This window comes from Vidua macroura, chromosome 7 (assembly GCF_024509145.1).
Source record: "Vidua macroura isolate BioBank_ID:100142 chromosome 7, ASM2450914v1, whole genome shotgun sequence".
NCBI classification, from domain to species: Eukaryota; Metazoa; Chordata; class Aves; order Passeriformes; family Viduidae; genus Vidua; species Vidua macroura.
Window position 1 is genome coordinate 32,780,299 of NC_071577.1, and position 18,953 is coordinate 32,799,251.

The window sequence follows — 18,953 nt, forward strand, 5'->3', positions numbered from 1 at the left end:
CAAAGTGCCAGAGCTGAGAGAACAGAGACAATCATCCTTACTTCCAGCCACAAAGAGAGATCTACATATGCCAAAAACTGAGCAACAAGGAGCAGTTGGTTATAGCAAATCACAGCAGACGTTGATAGAACCAGGTCATAAATAATTCCATCCTTGATGCCAAAAGATTAAATTAATTAGTTTTAAAAAATAATCAGCCTTTCTTTGTACTCAATAATCTGGGGAAAGTATTCCAATTGACATGCAGTTATGCCTGGTTTCATAATATAATTGAAATTTCAACATGACCTACAGGTTTGTTAGATTTTGCAAGTTTGTAGTAGCAGAAAAAGGAGAGAGGAAATCAAGAAGGCAAAAATAAGCTCTAGCAAGCAGTAAATGGATATGCTGATTCCCTAGCATAGAACTACAGGGAAAGGTAGGGAATGGTGTGGGGTGCAAAGATCTGGGATAACATTTGCTGAGCACTTCTGAGAGACAAGGCTTGTTTGCTTCCTTTTGCAGGTAACTAAACACGACTAAGTGTGACACATGGCAAACATGAGCATGGGGTGGCTGCTTTGCAGAGGAACACCAGCACATTTGGGGGAATTGGCCTTTTCCCAAATCCTCCGCACACTGAGTCCATGCTCAGCACGCACCCACAGCCTGTGTTTCCTTCACGTGCATTTGGCTCAAATTGGGAAAAACCTCAGTGAACTCAGCTGGATGAGGAGCTCATCGAGCATGTCTGGTTAGGAGAAGCAGCAGTGTTGTCAGGTGAGCGTTTATTAAGTGACGGGTGTCATTTATAAAATCACAAAGCAGCAGTCCCAGCCAACAGAAGACTTGAAAACGACACTCCTCCATAGAAAACAGGATTTGCAAAACCTTGTTTCAATTCTGCTCTTTTTTGTTGTTGTTTTGTGTGATCTTACTGTAGTGCACATGGTAGCCCCCATAAATTATGCCCTACTTAAACTATACATATGTACTCCGTATGTCCTATAAATACCGCAAAGCAAAGCCATACTTTGTGGTGACACTGGGACCCAAACAAGATATCATTGCACATTAAAATTGTATTAAACTAATTGAAAAATAGTTGAACATTGCTAACAAAACGAGAGAATTACTAAACATTAAGAGACAAGAGACTTTTCAGTGTCCCATAAAACCACACCTTTCAGACAAATTAATTATTTGCATCATAAAAAAAAATCCTAACAGTGAAAGAAAATATTTCAGAAGGAAGTGATGAGTAAAAAAGCTTCAGGTGATTTTTCACTACATTAAAAACAATTCCCATTCTCATAAAATATGCAGAACTTTACATCTTAAATAGCATATTTACCTTCAAAAATTACTTTCTTTTTAGTCTTGCAAGAAATTAAACCTTAATTAGATAGGAAAGTATTTGGAATATATCCAGAAATAAGAAAAACTACAGCTATTCCCCTATAAGTGGCACAGCATCTGTCAGGAGTTTTCATATACCTTCAGGAAGATATCTCAAATTAAACCAACACTGTACTTGCTTTCCATGATCAGAGTTAATATTCTGCAGACCCAAACTGTTCTGCCTTGTTCATTCATAGTTTCAATTTCTATTGCTGTACTTCACCCTGGCAAATAAATGGCTGCACGAGGGGCTCGCCCTCTGAATAAATAATAAAATCTAATCTGTCAGATCTTCCTTTGCCTTGAATGAAAAATGTCTCATTCCTCTGTGATGCTGTTGAAGCTAAATCTTGTTGCAAGAGACTGAATGAGCAGCCTTGGAATAAGAACTAAAGGTGTGTTTGAGCTATGTCACCACCTTGATGAACATCAGAATTACATCTGAGAGCAGACGGGAGGAAAGGAAGATGCACTATACAAAATATGTCTTCATTTAAGGAGTAAAGTATTACTCAATGGCATTATACATTGTTAATAAACTTTCTTTATCTGAAACTATAATTTAATATTTATGTATCTAATTTACATGTGACAAAGTAGCATATTCTAAAATTAGAGTGTAACCAGCAAACTATTAACTACTATAAACAATACCAAAACACAACTCAAACATATTTTAAGGAAACAATAGATACATTTTGGACTGGGGAATGATTTCAATTGCAGATATTGTTTTAAATACAGCTGTCAATTACATCTTGAAAAAAAATTTCTTCAAGCTCAGAAAGATTTTCTGCTTGGGGATTCCTGGGTATATACATAAAGACCAAGAGCACACCACCAAAAAGACCCCTATTGGTTACTAGTAGGTACAGTAATAATTGTAAATGCTGAAATTGTGTGGGGGAAATAATTTTCAATATCCATGTTATATGATGCACTAGACAATATCCCCTTTGAGCAGAAACTAGAGAAAATACCGTGCCCTTTATTATTTCTGTGGTTTCTTACGTGTAATAGACAGCAGAAGAATTGCACTTATTGTAACATTACAGTGTTAGATTGCAGTTCACCCTTTAGAATATTAGTGGCCATAATACTTATGATAGGTTGTGCCTTATGCAAAGATGAATAAAGATGTGCATTTAAATTAAAAAACAAAAACAAAAAACAAGCAACCACTTACAGAATCAACAGTGAGGCTTAACATAACAAACATGCACTAACCCTACACTTATGCAAAACTAAGTTCTTCCAGGAAACTGTAACCAACAGTTGACCTTCCACAAAGGTAAAGGTTTTGTCCCTTGGTAATATGTTTGGACTTTGTAGTTGAATTCCAGTTTATTAGCTCATTGTCTGTAAATGTGCTGTTCCACTGTGGTATCCTTTAGCTGCCCTTGAGCTTCTGCAGAATCTGCAATCTTACAGTCACTTTTATTTAAGGTTTTATTGAGCCGCAGAGTAAGTCCCCTTCAGTACTACACAAATAGGCTTTCTTATTCATCCTCTTCAGGTTCCTGTGGTAAAATTGGTGTCTCCTCCTTTAAACAAGCACTAAAAAACCCAAGGATTGTGCTGTAAAGGTGATATTTGCTTTTCTCGGAAGCAATGTTATGACCTTCATCCGGATAGATCTGGCAGAGGAGAAAGGAAAAAAGTAAATCATTTTTAAAGGCTTTTCAAATATTTAGGGCTCTAATTTTCTTTCTCTGATCTTCAGCGTGTTTTAGATGACAACAGGATGATAGCATTAGTTTTATAGCATCGAAGAAAGCTAATAAAACCCAAAGTAAGACTCATTCTCTTGGAATTTGAACTTACATAAAACAACCACTGCAGTGGGATCTGCAGAAGTGAAAAAATTTATATTCTCAGCCATTGTGCTTACAACAGTTTACTTTAGCTGGCATTTTCAATAGTGCCTAGGCATCCAAATCCCATTAACATCCATGAGGATTAATTACCTCATGCTTTTAAGGACCTCTCAATATTTCAACTTCTAAGTGTTTGGCAAAAACCCTTTTATTCATATCTTAACTATCTTCCTATCTGGTCCAAAGCCCATCTTCTCTCTCTCCTAGGGTGGATGTGGGTATTTTTATCTCTTAAAACAAATACCACTGGGAATTTCTCCCAAGTGAGGCTAAGCAAAGATTTGCAGGCTGAATGAAGAAATCCAGGCCACAAGACAAGAAACCTGAGACGGCCTGAGGCAAAAAGCTTCACCTGCCTTCTCAAACCCAGGTTATCACAAGATTGCATGAGAACAGCTCAACAGGGCTCTTCTGGGAGAACTCTATCACTCCTGCTGCTTCCTCTCTCCACAGGCCTTCACATCACCTCAGCTGAAACAACATGGGCAGCAGGAACAGATTCTATACTCCTTTTTCCTTCCTCAAGTGGCACCAATCCCCCTCTTGCCACCTCCTCCCTGACACGAGCTCACACTCCAGTGCAAACTGCAGGATCACCCTAAGCCCAGCAAGGCCGAGGTTTGCAATGGCCAACAAGCATCAGGACTATTTGGAGAGACTGATTCAATCCAAACCCTCGGCCAGCAGCATCCATGTGCTCCAGGTGGGTCCCATGCAAGCCCATGCCTTGACACAAGCTCTGTCGTGCTCTTCCAATAAATGTAAATGTTGAAAATAAGGGGAAATTACTCTCATGTGACCCAATACCTTTTCAGATAAAAAGGAACCCAAACTAGTGACATCTCCATGTTACAAAGAGTGCCCATGGATTCCAGAGCACTTTGTATAGCATTGTAGGATAAACAGGGGGAAAAGAGAAAGATTAGAGAGAAAACGAGCCCAGAGAGAAAGAGCCCAGGAGAACAACAAGATGATACAGCTCCTGATATCCATAAAAACAGTGACAAAAATGGGATTAAACAGGGCTCTAACTGCAAATTGAGGTAATACCACTGTGTTGTGGTAGAGAGGATCCTTTGCAGCAAAGAAATAGCAACAGGAGGTTAAATGTTCAACTATGTTTATAGGAAAAGTCACAGGTGCACATACCTGCATAGTGTAATTAGCCCCAGCTTTTATTAGACGCTTAATTAGTTCTGCTGAATGCTGGAAGTGAACTTTAGCTGCAAGAAAACATTTGATATTATTAGAAACAGCTATAGTAACATGAAATACTTATCTGTTTCACAGCTTTGGCTGAAAACATTTCCAAGCTCTGTAATTACTGGATCTGAAGCTGACAATTTCTAAGGCCAGCCCCACCAGCAACAGGGTGTTACAGCAGAGGTTTTGGAGGAGGAGCTGGAAGCCCCAAGGGAAGCCACACTTTTCAGACATTTAGTGACTCTGTTTACCACTGTTTTACACATACTGTGATAGCTAAGAGATGTGTAAAACCATTCTGTTTGAATATCGTGGCATCTTCTAATTTGCTTGAAAGGAAGCACACTGCATTTTCTATGGCTTGCGCGGGGTCATTACACTCCACTCTTCTTTAGGTAATGGACTTCCTGGAACCTATCAGTAACCTGATCTTTGTGTGGCAAAGCCATGATTACCATGTCCTGACCCTGCAGACTTGAGGTTGCAAGTGGTCTGGGCAGTGTCACTGGATGTGATATTGAACAGGGGCAGCAGACAATCAGACTGTCAGGCCAGAGCACCCTGCATTGCTCAGACATCTATCAATGCCCCAGTTCCCTCCAGGTCAGTTCAGAGGGGCAGAAATTGCTGCTGTCTGTTGCAATCAGTAAAGCCTGAGCCCCTCATGCCTGCTCAGTCACCCAGTTTATTTTCAACCCTCCCCACTGTGCTCTGGGAAAAGCACTGGACAGGTGCAACCCCTCTGGTTGCACTTTGGATCCATAACACAGGTTTGGCAAGTCAGGGGTGACAGGCTGGCACCATGGCAGCTGTGCATGGGCACTGGCACCTCAGCCCTCTCCACTGAGAGGTACTTATGCCTTCAGACTGAGTAAGAAACCTTGTGTTATCCCACATCCACCAGAAAATACTGGGAAAGAAGTAGGCATGTCAGTCTGTACAGAGCAGCTGTTTGCATCACTGTAATTTGTGCCTGCATCAAAGCTCATTCTTTAGACATCAGTTAAGAAAGTTCAGAAGAATACACTGCAGTGAAATCTGCAAATACAAATGATCTCAATTCATACAACATATGATTCCATCTAAAGTGCTAGAACTTACCCTGTGTTACTCATTCTCTGTCTTATCTACTGCTAAAAGTATTGGTGCTATTAAAAGGTTCTGTGTAGCTTCAGCTTCAGAAGATTTGCAAGTACCTTGTAATTAATTAGATGAAAAGATTAACTTCCCATTTGGTCATGTACTTCACCAGCTATACTGATAGTTCTGCAGAATTTGTATGAATTTAAGACAACATTAAAAATGTATGTTGTTCTATTAATAATTCATGTAATACCTTTCACTAGCAAGACAGTGGTCCACAAGATTTAAACAAATTAAAACATACAGCAGTTAAAAGGTGCAAATCCTCAGCAAAGAAAAGCATCACCAGTTCAGATTTAGAATTGACAGTTGAAACAGAAGAAAAAAATCCTATCAGAGGGAAAAAGAAACTGCAAATGCATTTGCTAGGTGTGTGCCTCATCAGCCCTTGAACACCTGCCTATTAGAAGCTCTGACTCCAAACTAGCTGCATCTGGAAATACTTACCATCAGCTGTCCCATGAACTATTAGCAAATCCACTTCTTTTAAACCATGAAGATTGTGTAATACACTGGATGCCTAGTGAACAAACACACACAAAGCTGTAATTGAACTGCATTTTAGGAGTAAAATGGTCATTTTAAGTTACTTGTTTATGCTAACTTACCTGATAGGTAATTTCATCTTTTGATGGAATCCCAAGGTATCTTTCTGAAAAAGCTGATGCTGTAAAAATAAAAAAAACCCTCAAAACAACAAACCTTGTGAATTCCCAGTTATTTCTATTTTAAAACACATCATTTCTGACCTAGTGTCAGAAGCTACTTAAGCAACCATGAAGTCAAGATGCTCCTTTATAGACACAGAATGTACCAGTTTGATGCACCATTTAAATCCACTTTTAAATAGTTAAAAAAGAAACCATCCAAAAATCAGTCATCTCCCCTCACAAAAAAAAAAAAAAACAAACAAAAAAACAAACCACAAAAAAAACCCCAACCCTAACCAACAATAAAAAACCCAAACCCAAAAGAAAACAAAGGCTAAAACCCAAAGAAAGTCTAACAGACCATTAAAGTAATCTGGTCTTGTTTCCTGTGTATCACAGTGCCCAAAACTTCACATACAGAACAAAATAACCTGTGATTGAATGACAACATGGCTGATATTGTAGGGAATTCACTGCTAACTTTGAAGGATTCATTCCTAATAAAAGATTTGATTCATGCTGACATACATAAAGGATTCTTAAGAAATGAGGTAACTGCAAAATCAGTGCTGTCAATGATACCATGTCTGCTGTGAGTTTTGGTGGACTGTCTCAGTGTCAGCTTACTTACACTTAAAGAAGAGACCAAGACAGTGAGTTGAAATCTCACTAACATTGTTATGTTATCTGTCCTTAGTTAAAATAAATAGCAGCTCCATGAATAGTAGTTGTTTTGAATAAACTATTACACAGGTTTAGGGCAAGGACTACTCACCATATAACTTCATATCTGTGATTGGTGCCACCACAGCTCCACACTTGAAGAGCCGCTCGCTGGATTTCAGGATCATCGATGTTATGTAGCCACCGTATCCCTAACAATGAAATTTTGGTTGATTTATTTCATTCTAGCAAGAATAAAGCTAAAGGCCACTGTGCTAATCCAGTGGTATCATTTTTATAGTTTAAGGGTGCATAAAGATCTCATTGACCTGGTCATGACTTTTAATCTATGCAGTTAATGAGTATTGAACATTTCTTCACCATCTCTGAAGTCTAACACATCTCCCCTGGAAGAGCTGATACCAGAGAGTCATGAAACCTTTGTGAAAGCTTTAACTTGAAACCACAGACTTCCTTGAAATGACACTGGCAATCCATTTCTGTATACCTGTAATCATTCTAGACTCACAGAAAATGAAATTCTGAATGTGGCACCTGGAATCAATGATTTACTTGTATATTATAGGCTCCTCAAATTTTTCTACTTGCCACCTGTTTTCCCTTCATTGGTACTGAAAAATTGGTATTTCTTCAGCTGTCTCTTGTTGTTGTTGTTTTGTGTTTGGTACAACACACTTCAGGAAGATAAAATTATCCCATGACAGGGAAAATATAACATAAAACACCAGATGATCCAAAAAAAGATTATGCACCAAGTGCTTATAGTTTTCTCATGGACTTTTACAAATGCTGCCTGCTCCTGTTCTTCACGTCTAAATATTTATTGAACAGATGATTTCTGTGAAAGAATGGTAATATTTGAAAACCCTTAAACCTTATTTAAGAAATATAGGCAAAGAGGTTTCTTGTTCTTTGCAATCAATCCATATTAAGGGATGGACATACTGAAAAAAATACCAAATAGGAGCTGCATTTTCAAATGAAATGTGTGGGGAACTGAGTTGTTCCTTTCCCATACAGATTTCAGCCAAGGAGGCTAAGAGCCATCCAGATCTGTTCATGAGCAGGAGTAGATTTCACCTAAGACAGAATTTCTGAGTGGGCATCTGTAATTTGTATAATTCAAAGAGTTTAAGACAATAGCAACTTTCCTCTGCCTCTGGGTTTTCTCTGCTTTTACTTTTGTTTAATATTCTGTTTGTGTCTTGCCCAGTAGCTCCAGAGCACAATTTTAATCCAAGGATAGGTTTTGCCAGGTTATTTATTATTTATTCCATGTTTTCATTAAGAGCTTCTTTAATTCTCCTGAGAGTTTCGTCCTTTTGTGCCTGTGTCCTTCCTTCCAGCCAGGCTTTCCAGGACAAAAACATTACAGTGTGAGTTATTTATAAATTCTTAGAAGCATTTCACAGTGACATTGCTATTCCATATGCCCTGATGCAAGAACATGTGCTGCCTCACTCTTCTGCTGGGTTTCTGGGGTTGCAGCCTAATTGCCACATTTTCTAGAAAGACATTGGCTGTAGAATTGCAACTCATTTTTAAAGTCTCTTTTCACTTCCATGAATAAAACCACAAACTCCATGGAACCACACTTAGGTGTCTAACAGCTCAGAAATCCCTTGGATCAGGCATCATTTAGGCTTGCACCCCTCACAGAGATAAGCAAGGGAGCATTGGCAGATTGCCTGGCAATTTTCCCCACTGTGCCCTTCTGGACAGTCTTGTTGCTCTTGTGCCTCACTGACATCATCAGTTATGACAAGAATTTTACTTCTAAACAATGTGAATAACAAGATAGATTAGAGAATTATTTACATTCTTTCCCAACTGCTTCCCAGGCTCTCGCCTGGTTAGAAAACCTTTCTCTTTCTCTCTGACTGAGCTGAGAATATCCAAGCAACAGTACAGCAAATTTAATGCATAGAAAGAAAAAAAATCCTTCTTTCCCAATCACGTTCTTGTATGTGATATAAAAAAAATGAGTTTTAAAGAAGATTTTTAATCGTCTTTAAAACAAGCAGAGTGGAGGAAAAATACAATTAACTTTAAGAAGCTGTTAAATATATTTTTTATTGTTAATTATAAAACTGACTTTTAAATTTTATGGGTTTTTTTTCTTTTGATAATAAAAAAACAACTCTGAAAGGTTAGCATGGAAAGCGGAAATTTCCCTGAATTCAAAGCAGTGTTGAAAGCTTATTGAATTTCCCATTCTTCATTCCTCAACACTGCTTTCAGAAAATAAATGCAGGAACATGGCAATCAATAACATTTTGTGAAAGAAAAGAAAATTGGGGATAGGCCTTGGCAGATATGTAAAGCCATGGTTACAGGCATGCTTTTCAGTAACTGTCTCATCACATCACTCTTAGGAAAAAAGATACTGATGAATCTCTGGCAGAAAACAAGTGGGAATTTTCAAGTAGCAATGAAAAGAATTTCTACAGGCAAAACCAAGCAATTCCGGATCCTCAGGGATTTCATTCCACAAACAGTATTTTCTATCAAATGATTGAAAGAGGAAGAGGATATGGAGAAACGTTGATGCGCCTATGCCTGTGTATTTTCATATACATTAGTAACAAGCATTAAAACCTGAACAGAAGTGTGTGCCACGATCACCTGGCAGATGAAATTGGCCCTGCTTGTACATCCTCAGCTGGAAAATCTCTGGCTGCTCCCTTACAACCCAAATACTGGTTTTGACCCAAGTGAAATTCTTGCAGTGAGAGCTTCTTTCTTAGCTCAAGGAGTGCAGCAGGAGCTCAGATCTTTGAGGAAGGTCATGTTCATGTGAAATGTTAATAACAGTCACAAACATCAGCCAGTCCTCAAAATGCTACCATGCAGGAGGTAAATGTCAATCTCCTCATCCTGCATCCAGACAGGCTGAGACAGGCAGGTTAAATGACTTGCCTGAGGCTGTGCAGCAACTGAGCAGCAGAGTGAGAACTAAGGCACTTCATGGAGAAGCACATGCTGCTCTTAAACGTGATGACTGGGGAGTACTTGATCAGGGTTTGTTACTGCTTTGAGCTCAAAGGCAAAAAACAGCTTCATTTTTAATAAAAAAAAAAACAATTTAACAAATTAAAAAGGTTGCACATGCCAGTTCATAGATGCAGCAGCAGTTGTGTGATGTTTCTAATTGCTGCTTTTTAATAGACATCAGTAAAATGCTGTTTAATTTGCTACTAAAAGTTGAGTCTCTGCCTTGTTGTATCTCATGCTAGGGGCAATGACATGCAGCTGATAAAATAGCAAAGGCAAGATTTCTCACTGGTGCAACAAGGAACTTGCTGACAGTACCACAGGGTAGGTGCTCAGCTAAGCTCAAGGGTCAGTAAAACATTCAGATATAAACCCTGTATTTTATAGGACAACATTGTCAATTTAACTACAGCCCAAATATAAAACTGTAACAAACAAGCTTTCACAAAACCCAAGTCCCTATTAAAAATTTCTACAGAAAGCAGAATTTTTAACAAATGCTTTCTCCTTCAGATTCTGAAATGTAAATAGTGTTGTATCATAAAACTGATTTTATTGACTTAAATAGCTGTTCTGAGAAAAAAATACTGTACAGAACAGACAGTAAACTATGGATGGCTTTTCCCCTCTGTTTTAATTACTGAAATTATCTTAGGGAAATATATAAATGTATTTTTTTTTATTAACTGACAGCACTTTCTTAAAGAATCATGATGATACAGCCTGCTATTTTTGCACATTACCTTTCCAAATATACCCAGTCTCTTAGGATCAATGAAGGGCTGTTTCAGAAGTGATCTGAAAGGAAAAAAAGTTTCTTTTTTAATCTTGTCAAAGTAAAATGGTGGATTTTACTTTTTGAATATAGTATGTAAAGAACATTATTTTGCATTAAGGAATTGCATGGAGATCAGGTAGAAGAAGGTATTACATCCATACAAGTAGTACTGCACTGGGAAATGTGATTTGTTTCCTAACTTCTTTTTCATAAGGCAAACGTTGTTTGGCCCATCTCACCTAATTTAGAGATCTGAATTTAAGCATCTTTTCTAAATTATCCATTTACATCTGCTTTTCAGTTAATGGAGAGAAGAGAGATACCCTTTAGCATTCCTACACATGTTGGAAACTTCTCTCAGTCTGGGGAGAGTCATCCCTCAGAAATGTCAGGATTTTCCACTGACTAGAGCTTAAATGACTGGTTTTGACCAGGTGCCCAGCACCAGCTAAAGGAAGGTAAGATGAATGGAACTTCTTGAATCTAGATAATTATACAAATAATTAATTCTCTCATCAAGGCCACTAATCATCTATGGTGAATTTTATACAGAAAAGACAGAATAACCTGAGGGGAAATATCAGACACAGCTGCTTATTCATGGAATGGTTTAAGCATAGACCCCTTTCAAAATAAGAAAAGATATCTGGCTTAAAATTTGTCTTTCCCTGGGAAACTCCCGAAAAAATCCATCCAGACCTTGGTATGAGCCATTTTGACACATGCAGCCTTAGTAAGGAGTGCTGTCAAAGCTATACATGACTACTCCACAGACAGAAATTACTCTTTTCTGCAGCTGGTAGAATCATATCAGTCTAAGAATGATAATGCAAATGAGAAATATCAGGCATTTGCCAAAATGCTCTCATTTCCACCACAGAGCTCTGGAGTAATTGCACAAAGCAAATGAAGTTCTAGTGGTGTAAATAAGAGCAGTATCCTATGGTATAGATTGAAAATATTGTAACACAAATCATTTATATGTTAATATGGACAGCAAGAAATTTACCTACAGAATGTAGACAAATATGAATTAGCTCAGGTGGCATATTTGGATTGCACAGAGCAGGACAGTTTTATCAAAGAGAAGCTGTGACAGGAGAGCTTTATCAAAGAGAACCAACTCAAAGAAAACCCCAAAAACACCTTTGAGTTCTTACTTGCTGTTTGTATTGGAAGGATTACATTTTCAAAATTTGCAACTGCATTAGAAACCAAACATTAACAATGCAGAGAAAACATTCTGGGCAGTTTTAGTCCAAATGCTCATTCATCCAGGTGGAGGCAGGGTGAAAGACAAGAAGAGTTTGCACATACGTACTCTACAGCTGCTATTTGGTCCTTCACTTCCACTGATCCTAAGCATCGATGGACCTCCTGTAGGATCTTGAGGCCTTGAAATCCACTCCCTCTGCCATCAAATCGAGCTACGATGACATTATCAGAGTTGACAAGCACTGAGTCCCAGTCAATGTGAAACTTATCTGTAACCAACTGGCTGCCTGGAGCTTCATCACTGCAAATACCAACACACCAGACACAAACGAAGGCTATTGACAATGTGATGCACTGTGCCGAGCTCTGATATTTTATTTAACCCACGTGGCAGAGTTCAGTTGGTTATGCAACCCTGCTGAGCTACTGTCATTTCCATCAATACCATCCCATTAGGGCTGCAAGCCCTGCAGCAAAACAATTTCTTTAACTTTCTAACCATTGTGCTGTGGTGCTGCCAATGCCTGAATACACTTTGCTGAAGGACACAGAAAATTAAAGCAGGTAGTGCTGCTTAGAATAAAGTGAAGGAAAAAACCCCAAATGTAATCACTAATGGCTAGCTCAGTTCTGGGAAGGCTCATGCAGAATTTGTAAAGTCTCCCTGAACACACAATGAGGTAAATTCATTCAGCACCCTGATTACCATTTTGTAGGATATATAATACTATTAAGAAAGATGTCACCTGAGAAAACAAAAATAATTGCATTATTGTATCCTTGAATAGATTTTTTGAAATAGTGTACAAAGAAGACTAAAGCATACACTGGAGAAAATTCTATTTTCTCCATCAAAATTCATGGGAAGAAATGGATGCAGGCAGGAGTGATAAGTCTGTTTTATGACCAAAAAAAAAAAAAAAAAAAAAAGGTGGTTTACAGCACAAAAGGTGAAATAGAATGGGAGAATGCAGTTTCTAGAAGAACAATAAGATTTTCCATTGAAGCCAAATACACTATTTTCCTTAGAAAGAAAATAAAATGTCAGTTTTAAAAGGGAAGTTTGTCATTATTTTCCCCTAAGATAAACACAGAATAAAAGAACAGGCTACCATGAAGTTGTACAAAATGCAAAATAGTTCTATGCAGGCTGCATCTGCCAGTGGAATGCAAATTAAAATGTAGAAGTGTCTGTCCTGGTGTATGGAAATTAAATTGGATGGTCTGTGGGAATATGCTGTCTAAGGTGAAAGAAAGATGAAGACAGAAATTATTATTTTGCCAAATAGACTTATGTAAACCCTGGGGAGGAAAGAGAGATAAAATATCCTCCAATAAGTACTGTCTTATAAATACAATAATGTGCTGATTCAGTATCTGGCTTTGGCTGTGGACAACACAGACCATCTTCAAAGTAATCACTCAGTTAATTAGCAAGCATATGATGAACGTGTGTGTTCTCAAATTCAGTCAGACCTATTTATTCAGTTGCTATATCAAGTACTGAAATCAGGATTACTCAGCCACAATGTGTTATGCTTGATTTACCATTATCTTGCACATCAGGTTTATACTTGGCTTTATAAAAGAAAAGAAGGGCATTTTTTTTGGTGTGCTTAACCAATTCACTTGTGATTACACTAATTACTAACATTGTGAAGCAATGAGTCTGGAAATACTGTCAAGTGAGCTCTGCAGAAAACACACAATTCAGGAAGTATATAATCATTATTATTTGCAATAAGGAGCAGAACAATACCTCCCATTTCTGCTCATTGCACAGAGCAAGGTTTTCAGAAGCACTACACATTGACACAGATGTTTTCACAAAGTATTTATCATTACTTCCAATAATAGGAGCCTCAGACTAGTTACAATTATTTGTAAGTTCTTCCAACTTTCCACAATAATACAGCAGAAATATCCATGTTTGACTAGATAACTTTCCAACAGATTAACACATTCCACAGTGAAAATATTGTGAGTCAGCCTGCTTTTCTCCCTTTAAATGAGAACAAAACTAACACAGTGATCACATTTGATTTATATGTGTTCTATATCTAGGTTATACATACATCTGGTGGATATAGATATGTTATATTTCTAGACACTTAAGAATAGGAGAAGAACCATTACAGTTATAAACACTTCTCTACGCCAGAAAGTGCTTAAAACCAAAAAGTGTTTTAAATCAAAGGTGATACCCTTAGTGAATTCCTCCAATAAAAAAGGAACAACAAACAGAACCTCAGCAAGTTTCTCAGTGGGTGAAAATTGACAGTGTTGGTTTCTTAAGCTCCTTTTGGAGGTCATAGCTGGGCTACTTTTGGGCTCAGAGCTTAAACACTACACGTGGTCCAGCCCTGCTGGACAACCCAGATGGGTTGTTTGATGTATTGCTTTAGGAAGCAATTTTTCCAGTGGCTAGTTTATTTCAAGAATGTCCATATAAATAGTCTGTGATAAGCATTTAAAATTATTTCCATTGAGGTACATTTCAGAACTCCTATTAGCACCAAAAGGTCTCTTTACTCTTCAGTTGCCACTATAAAATGGTATTGAGTATCTGAGGTGTGCTTCTGTCCTCCACAAAGAGACAGCAGACATATATTTCCCAGTATTTGCATTATGCATGTCTATATTTCTTATAGTCTTTTAATGGCTTGTTCTCAAAGATGCACAAGAGATTCACTTTCCAACCCTACTGCCTCATCTTGCTATCAGTCCTGAGAGTGCATTCACTGGGGACATAAAGAGATTTGACTGTTTGTGCAAGGCCTAAAACGTTCATCAGTTCGAAACCAGTAAACCAACCCCTGCTTATGACCAAAAAATAAGAAAACAAGTAAACAAATACACAAACAGAAGCCTCTCAGAGAAAATTCATGGCTACTTTGAAGAATAGTTGGGCTTTTTCCCCCTCAAATACCAGGACAAGCTTTCCACTGATTCAGTTTTACAATATCAACTTATATATTGGACAACTTTAAATAGCATTAAATAATAGATACTGATATTTAAGATACATTATCTACACATTTGAAAGAATGAGGTTAATTATGATCAAAGCAAAATAAAGAATGATTATCAGCTCTGATTTTATTACCCAGATTAAATGCCAGAGTCTTTACTTAATCATTTCCTGTGTGTTACCAAGAAGAGTATCTTCCAACTTTTTTTAATGAGTAAGGTGAACCATAATGAGGAAATCAAGGATTTGAAATTTAAACTTTGATCTTAATTATATAGAAAAGAGATGGTAATCACTTTTTCAGGCAATTACCGTGCAGCTCTCTAATGTACAGCTACACTGTGTGTATTACATCAGAAGGAAACGGAGTGTGAAACGTTATCAGTGGTTTAGGAGAACAAATGGAAGAAAGGAAAGTGTTTTAATCTATTTAACATTTTATGGGATACTCATCACAGTTCTGGAAAGAAAAAGAGTGCCAGCCAACATAACTGGTTTTTACACGAGATCTGTTAGACAGCCCAGCCATCCAGATGGCCATCAATTTTAACACAGCAATATGATGACCTACTATTTGAGTATTGCAGCTTGCTTTGCAGCTACTAATGGATGAATGTTCATGTAATCTTTATGTTAATGGTTACAACATAATCAGGTCCTGGTCCTTAAGCTGAGCTTAAGGATGTCTATGTGGAACTGTACTCAGTTCACACCCAGGTTTCACACCAGGACCAGATTCCTCTGGTACAAGCTTCCTTCCAGGATTCAGCCTTAACACTCGGGCATCTGGGGGCAATGTGCTGGAATTTCAAATTTACCTGCAAACACCCCTGCATGAATAGAGAAGCCTTTTCATAGTCACGCACCTTTGACATGGCTACTAGATTTCAGCGATGTGAGAAAAACCCAAATAACACCAAACATCACCCCTATAATAAAATCACTCATCACCTGCCTTCCTTCCTTCCTCCTCCTCTTTTCCCTCTTCGAAGTGCAGTGCTACTGAGATGGGAAAGCAAACCCCACTTCTCTGCTAATACTCCAGCTTTCTGTTCTTGTATCTTCTGGATTTATATTTCTAAGTGCATGTTTCCTGGATCAAGATGTTTTATGGAATCTCCTTTCCAAAAAAATGGACATGCAATTAAACCAACATTCTTACCAAGGACATTGATAAGCACTCATTTTCAAAGGTTTTTCCTCTCAATAGCTGGAATATAATGATAATAATATCATGGCTGAGAATGGAAGAAAGCAGGGGCAGCTGAACAGTGCAAAAGACAGCATTTGTTATCAGCCCCCAATTCTCATCTAACACTGCTGGCAGTAGGAACAGGGTGTTTCTCCATCAGTCCCAACAGTACCACTCTGGGACTCAGAAAAGTCAAGTATCTGGGAAATGATATCATCTAATCATCTACACAAATAATCAACGTTCCCTACAAAAGCTACATGTTCCATGTTCTCCTTGGACCTGAATACTTTTCTCTCTCTTTTTTTTTTTTTTTTGGAAAGTAGTACTTCTGATCATTAAATAAACCTTAGGATGTCAATTTGGAGCTGTGTGGGTCAAGAAATTACCCCCTGTACACCCACAGATATCCAACAGTTCTTTCTCAAGAGCTAGGCAGAATTTATTAGGCTCAAATAATCATCCCACAAGGGAACCTCCCATAACTTCAGTGACAGTTTGCAGTTTTATATTTCATTTGGGGACCTCTTTAATAGAAAAAAGGATTGCTGGCAACCTTAGCTTTAAGTCTGTAAAAAGCTGCTGAAGAAATACAGCTTAATGTAACATCTTTTTCTTCTAGGGAAAAGGAGGACACAAAACATGCTATAGTACATGAGCCAGGACAGATTTAAAATTTTCAATTTCATACTTTCACTAGTGTATAGGGTTTTCTAAAAAATAACCCTTGCTAAAGCTAATGTTGAGAATTCAGTATTGCAAAGAATCTGACCTAAAAGAACCAAAGTCTCCATACTATAAATGTAGATACAGCAATTTGTATTCATAAGTTGATTACTTTCCTTTTTATCCCACATGCCTATCATAAAAAACCCCAAAACAATTCTAAAACATAACCATACATCATGACTTGGCCACATTATTTGCTCACTGGGTACCAACAACTTTGGTAAGTTTAAATTCAGACCCTGACTCAATACTGTTCTCACTTCTATCAACTCTTGATATTGAAAAACAATTCAAAATAGTATTTTCTTTAGCTTTTTTTTTTTTTAATTTTCTTTTCCTGTGATTTCTGGCCTTGGACTTCTCAGGTTTCTGATCTTTCCTTTCTGTCTTCTGTAGATTCTACACGAGTTTATAACCCCATATTTTCCCACAGCTGTATATGAGAGTTTATGTATTTACTAGGATACTTGAAAAGGGAAGTGTTGCACTGCTGACACCTTTGTGTTTCCCTGCTTTCAGAAACAGGAATAAGCACAAGAGTTTGCAAGTCCCAGCAGTGCTGCTGGGGTCAACTCACAGGGTCAGTTTGCCTTTGGCACTTGTGTAAGAGCTGCTTAAAATATAATCATGCCTCCATGATCATGCCGGGAAATGCTGCAAAGATGAAATAAAATCCATGTGTCTTGTTTCTCCACAAGAGAAGAAAAATATGTTCGTGAGCCAATTAAAGCAGAGAGCTTCCACAACTACAGATAATTACAACTGAATATTCTGAGTTTTAAAACACAAACTGGGCTTAGAAATAAACACGTTTGTGCCTTTCTGTCCTATTATCTGATCTGAGCAGAGGAATTGGGGATCATTCAGCAGCTCAGGTCTGTAAACACCTCAAATCCAACAATGAGGATCTGTGCTGTCACTGAGGGCAGATCTGCTCCAGGTGACACAGCTCAGAAACGTGGCATTTTCATCAATTTAGCAGCACACTCCTACATGTCTGTTACTGAAATTCACATCAATTCTTTCCAGCTGGGACTGAAAGAAGCTCTGTAGGTCTAGAAAAATTCTCTCCACCCATGCTGAGTTCAGGTGGAGACATGAGTGATGCCCTGAGCTGGCCATCACCACTTTTCCCAGGTAGGCTTGAAGCCTACACACAACTTAAAGGCTGACTCTCCCTGCAAGAAACACACACCCCATCTCCTTTTAAAAAGGAACAGCACAGGTTTCCAGGGAATACCATCCTCCTCCCATGCAGCATTTCTACAAAAATCCACAGACTTTGGATATGCCTATCACGTCTTCAGCCACTGATGATCAAAAGTAACTTTTATTTCATCCTGGTGTTCCTAAAAGCAGTTTTGCTTCATACATCTCAATTGAGCCCCTCCTGGAAGCTCTACTCATTTCTCTCAGGTATAAAAAGGAGCACATACTCTGAGTGAGATGCTCTGTGGGCAGGATCAGTAAGAGTCCAGGAAACACCACAGGACTACTCAAAGCTACACCATCAGAAACGTCAGTCCCTCCCAAACATGAAAGCACAGCAAAGCACAGTCAGGTTTGACTAGCACAAAAAAACCCAGGCATCTCTACCAGACAGCACTTGTCACAAAATCTTCCCCAAGAACAAGCCTTTTGATTTCTCAACTCAAATCCATGAGATATTTTTTCCTACAAAAGGCAAAAAACCAAACAAAAAAAACCCCTAATTTCAGATTTAAATCTTTTATGTGAAGCACTTTTTTATTATTTTGAGGGATTCCAAATGGATACTTACATTATTAATAGAAGGGCATACTGGTTTCGATCCGTGAAATCTTTTGGCAGTGACAACTGTAAAGGGAATTCTTTTAAGAAAAGAGCAAAACATTAAAGGCTGGTAGTTACACAGATAAAAAACAGTAACACTGAAAGAAAGCTTTTGGCTTTCTAAAATAGCATTTTGCCAGATTTACCGTAATCCTCAATGTGAAGCATTTTGATTTCAGTCTTGTAATTCTTTTTCTTAAAAACAACTTCCTTCAGCACAGGGTTATTTTCCAAAATATAAAACTCTAGAAAAGAGGAAGAAAAATCATATTGAAAGGCATGGAGAATCATCACAGCAGAGATACATCAAGATTCAAAAAAAATT

General features: G+C 38.0%; 1 protein-coding gene across 2 annotated transcripts in view; it reads right to left on the reverse strand.

The window, feature by feature from the left end:
- Positions 1-750: 750 nt before the first annotated feature.
- Positions 751-18,953, reverse strand: part of DPP10 (dipeptidyl peptidase like 10) — a 440,196-nt gene continuing 421,993 nt past the window's right edge. For both annotated transcript variants that reach the window (XM_053982682.1, XM_053982681.1), the window contains exons 18-26: positions 18,775-18,873; positions 18,597-18,666; positions 12,031-12,225; positions 10,675-10,729; positions 7,029-7,128; positions 6,212-6,270; positions 6,051-6,123; positions 4,407-4,480; positions 751-3,017 (exon numbers count right to left, since the gene is read on the reverse strand). In XM_053982682.1, coding sequence (XP_053838657.1) covers positions 2,880-3,017; positions 4,407-4,480; positions 6,051-6,123; positions 6,212-6,270; positions 7,029-7,128; positions 10,675-10,729; positions 12,031-12,225; positions 18,597-18,666; positions 18,775-18,873 — 863 coding nt within the window. In that variant the 3' untranslated portion in view covers positions 751-2,879. The remainder of the gene's footprint in view (positions 3,018-4,406; positions 4,481-6,050; positions 6,124-6,211; positions 6,271-7,028; positions 7,129-10,674; positions 10,730-12,030; positions 12,226-18,596; positions 18,667-18,774; positions 18,874-18,953) is intronic.